General features: G+C 38.4%; 1 protein-coding gene across 5 annotated transcripts in view; it reads left to right on the top strand.

Moving 5' to 3' along the window:
• LOC118752784 (non-specific lipid-transfer protein) overlaps nucleotides 1–1,905 on the top strand; it is a 5,337-nt gene extending 3,432 nt beyond the window's left edge. For 3 of the 5 annotated variants that reach the window (XM_036487653.1, XM_036487657.1, XM_036487655.1), the window contains 4 exons: nucleotides 35–189; nucleotides 246–436; nucleotides 549–1,432; nucleotides 1,495–1,905. In XM_036487653.1, coding sequence (XP_036343546.1) covers nucleotides 35–189; nucleotides 246–436; nucleotides 549–1,432; nucleotides 1,495–1,685 — 1,421 coding nt within the window. In that variant the 3' untranslated portion in view covers nucleotides 1,686–1,905. Of the gene's footprint in view, nucleotides 190–245; nucleotides 437–548; nucleotides 1,433–1,494 lie in introns of all 5 variants that reach the window. The other 2 variants (XM_036487654.1, XM_036487656.1) reach the window with 1 other exon arrangement.
• Nucleotides 1,906–3,279: the final 1,374 nt, after the last annotated feature.

Raw genomic sequence — 3,279 nt, 5'->3', positions numbered from 1 at the left:
TCAACTTGCGGACAAAGAGCTATATATGGCGTTGGTATGACTGGCATTCCAATATTTAATGTTAACAACAATTGCTCCACCGGCTCCAGTGCTTTATATTTGGCCAAGCAAATCATAGAATCTGGAAATGCAGATTGTGTGCTGGCTTTGGGCTTTGAAAAAATGGAACGCGGGTCGTTATCAGCGAAGGTGAGAATAACTTAGCCAAAAACTAAATTTGATCAAATATTTACTTACATTTTTAGTATTTTGACCGTGCCAATCCCATGGAGCGTCACATAACCGAAATGGCTGAGCTTGCCGAAATTGGAAGTGGTCCTATGGCTGCACAAATCTTTGGCAATGCTGGCAAGGAGCATATGAAAAAGTACGGCACAAAGCCTGAACATTTTGGCAAAATTGCCTGGAAAAATCACAAGCATTCCATTAATAATCCGTAAGTTCAAAGTCGAAAGTGCAAAAGTTTTAGCTCGCATTATCTTATCAATTTTCTATTTGACTCTTTTGCGCTTGCATTCTAATCAAGCACTTTTTCTTTTACGGCCTAGCTACTCTCAATATCGCGATGAATATACCCTTGAACAGATTATGCGTTCGCCACAAGTAGTCGACGGAGTGCTTACAAAATTACAATGTTGCCCCACCTCGGATGGATCTGGTGCTGCGATTTTGGCTTCTGAGCAATTCGTTCGTCGGCATGGTTTGGAGTTGCAGGCAGTCGAAATAGTTGGCATGGAAATGGCCACTGACCCCGAATCCACCTTTGCCGGAAAAAGCCTCATAAAAATTGCTGGCTACGATATGACTCGCTTAGCTACTCAACGTCTCTTTGCTAAAACGAATTACAAACCACAGGATGTAAATGTTGTTGAATTGCATGACTGTTTTTCAGCTAATGAACTGATCACCTACGAGGCATTAGGTTTGTGCGAGGAAGGCAAAGCTGGGGAATTCATTGATCGCGGAGATAACACATACGGTGGTAAGTACGTTGTGAATCCCAGCGGAGGATTGATTTCCAAGGGACATCCATTGGGCGCCACTGGTCTGGCGCAGTGTGCTGAGCTGTGTTGGCAACTGCGTGGATTAGCTGAAAAGCGTCAGGTGCCTAGTTGCAAACTCGCGTTGCAACACAATTTGGGCTTAGGTGGTGCCGTTGTGGTTGCTCTGTATCGTCTCGGTTTTCCTGCAGCGGCGAGCGTTAGCCATAATTTTACCGCGGCAGCGAAAGGAGCAACCAGCGCAGATGGATTTAAAATGACACCATTACTTAAGCTCTTAGAAATCGCAATGGAAGAAGATCAGGACAATCTTATTGAAAAGGTGCGTGCTGTGTACGGCTTCAAAGTAATAAACGGGCCGAATGGACAGACCGGTTTTTGGATCATTAACGCCAAGCAACGCAAAGGCAAGGTTACATTCAATGGATATGGTAAGTGCGATGACGAATGTAAAACAAAAGCAGTAATAAACTCTTGGTGGTTTCTCTTGCAGACAAATGTGACGTCACTTTCACCATTAATGATGAAGATGTTACCGATTTAATTACTGGCAAATTGCCTCCACAAAAGGCTTTCTTCCAAGGCAAAATTAAGATTCAAGGCAATATGGGCATGGCGATGAAGCTTTTGGAATTACAGAAAACAGCCCAATCACGTATTGACACTCTGCGTTCAAAGCTATAAGCGTTCACCCATTTTTGCGTTGATTATCTTATAAAACATATATTTTATTAATTGCTTATGGGGTTTATTTTGGACAAGGTTTTAAATTAGTTATAATAATCAATTGGTTACAATTAATCTTTATATCATTGTTATTAATAAGTTACTCAATTTTGTATTATACATTTCATATTTTATACGTTCATTTCTGGTTGAACTAAATGCTTTACGAAATCTTAAATGACGTCTTAGTTGTGCATAAATTACGAATTTACCTGAAATTTGCGATATGGCTGATAGATTTCTACCAAGTCTCATTTATAAACATTGGTGGCAAAAGTAAATAATACCACCCGTTTAGCTATACAAAAAATAATAATGATGCTCGATAGAACCTTTGGTGCTGAATACAACCGTTTTGCAGAGATAAAGAAAATATCGAAGGTTAAATCTAGGATTTTCAATTTATAAGAAATTCAATCAGACAGGTTGTGCAATTCACTTCCGAGTGAATTTCAATCCCATTCAATTTCAATTCAAAGTGGTTTTGGTTGAAATTCACTCGTAAGTGGTTTGCAGATCCTGCCCGAATTTCTCAAAAACTAATCGACCAATTGAAAAAAAATAGTATGCCAATGAAAAGATTAATTAAAATACCTCTTTTCAAAAGTATATTAATAAAAAAAGTAAGTATAAAGTATTATAAAAAGTAATTAATAATTTTTTGGGGCCAGCTTTCCAATAAGGGCATTCGTTAAAGGGGCGGTGGGCGAAGGGCGAGTGAGCGTGGCACCTACAACCCACCTTTTAGGAGAGGGCATGAACCACTATTGACAAAAATGTCACTCCCAACCACCTAGACCCCATGAACCAAAAAGACAAGATCACGACAGCACAAGAGTGGCCCGTTATAATCGCACTTATGAAAAAAGTAGGGCGATTTCGACATAAGCCGTTTGTTTACATTTGTTCGTTGTTTACAATTTGGTGGTGGCTTTTTACTGCAATTTTCTTAATTTTCGCTTGTGACAACGTGTGCACACATAAGGTAAAGAATAATTTAACAAACGACATGATTTATAGGAGAATTTGCATAATAAAACTGATTATCCATGCGTTCAACAATTACGCGTTTTTTTTTTTTTGTTCTCTTCGTTGTTTACTTCTTACAACAAAGATGGCGTCGAGATTTCAACAGCTAGAAAATAACTTTTTTCTTTCTTTCCTTAAGGCGTGATCTTGTGTCTTTCGTTCATGCCTAGACCCCCTATCAAGGTACATTGAACAGGTAGTATCAGTAGAGCAGCTGATTTGATTTATTTTCAAATTATTTGGTCTCGAAACTGTCAAATATTTTAAATTTTTTCTCACAAAAATTCTGAATTGTTAAAATCCATTTGCATGTGAAACCTTTTTCCATACAAAACAAGCGATTGAATAGCAGCTTTTGGAACGTTCGCCCAACTCAGCAGCACAACCGCTGATTACTGGCCCTTGTAAAGGATGGATCAATGCTTCGAGAAGCAAACAAATTTACTAGGAAAGAAAGTTGCATCAATTTTTATTTTTTCCAATTTCAATTTTTTATTTTTTATAATTTTTTGTATTTCACATG

This window comes from Rhagoletis pomonella, unplaced genomic scaffold (assembly GCF_013731165.1).
Source record: "Rhagoletis pomonella isolate Grant_MI unplaced genomic scaffold, Rhpom_1.0 Rhpom_scaffold_01838, whole genome shotgun sequence".
Taxonomy (NCBI): Eukaryota; Metazoa; Arthropoda; class Insecta; order Diptera; family Tephritidae; genus Rhagoletis; species Rhagoletis pomonella.
The sequence above is the reverse complement of the archived record's forward strand: the minus strand, read 5'-3'. Positions and strand labels throughout refer to the sequence as shown.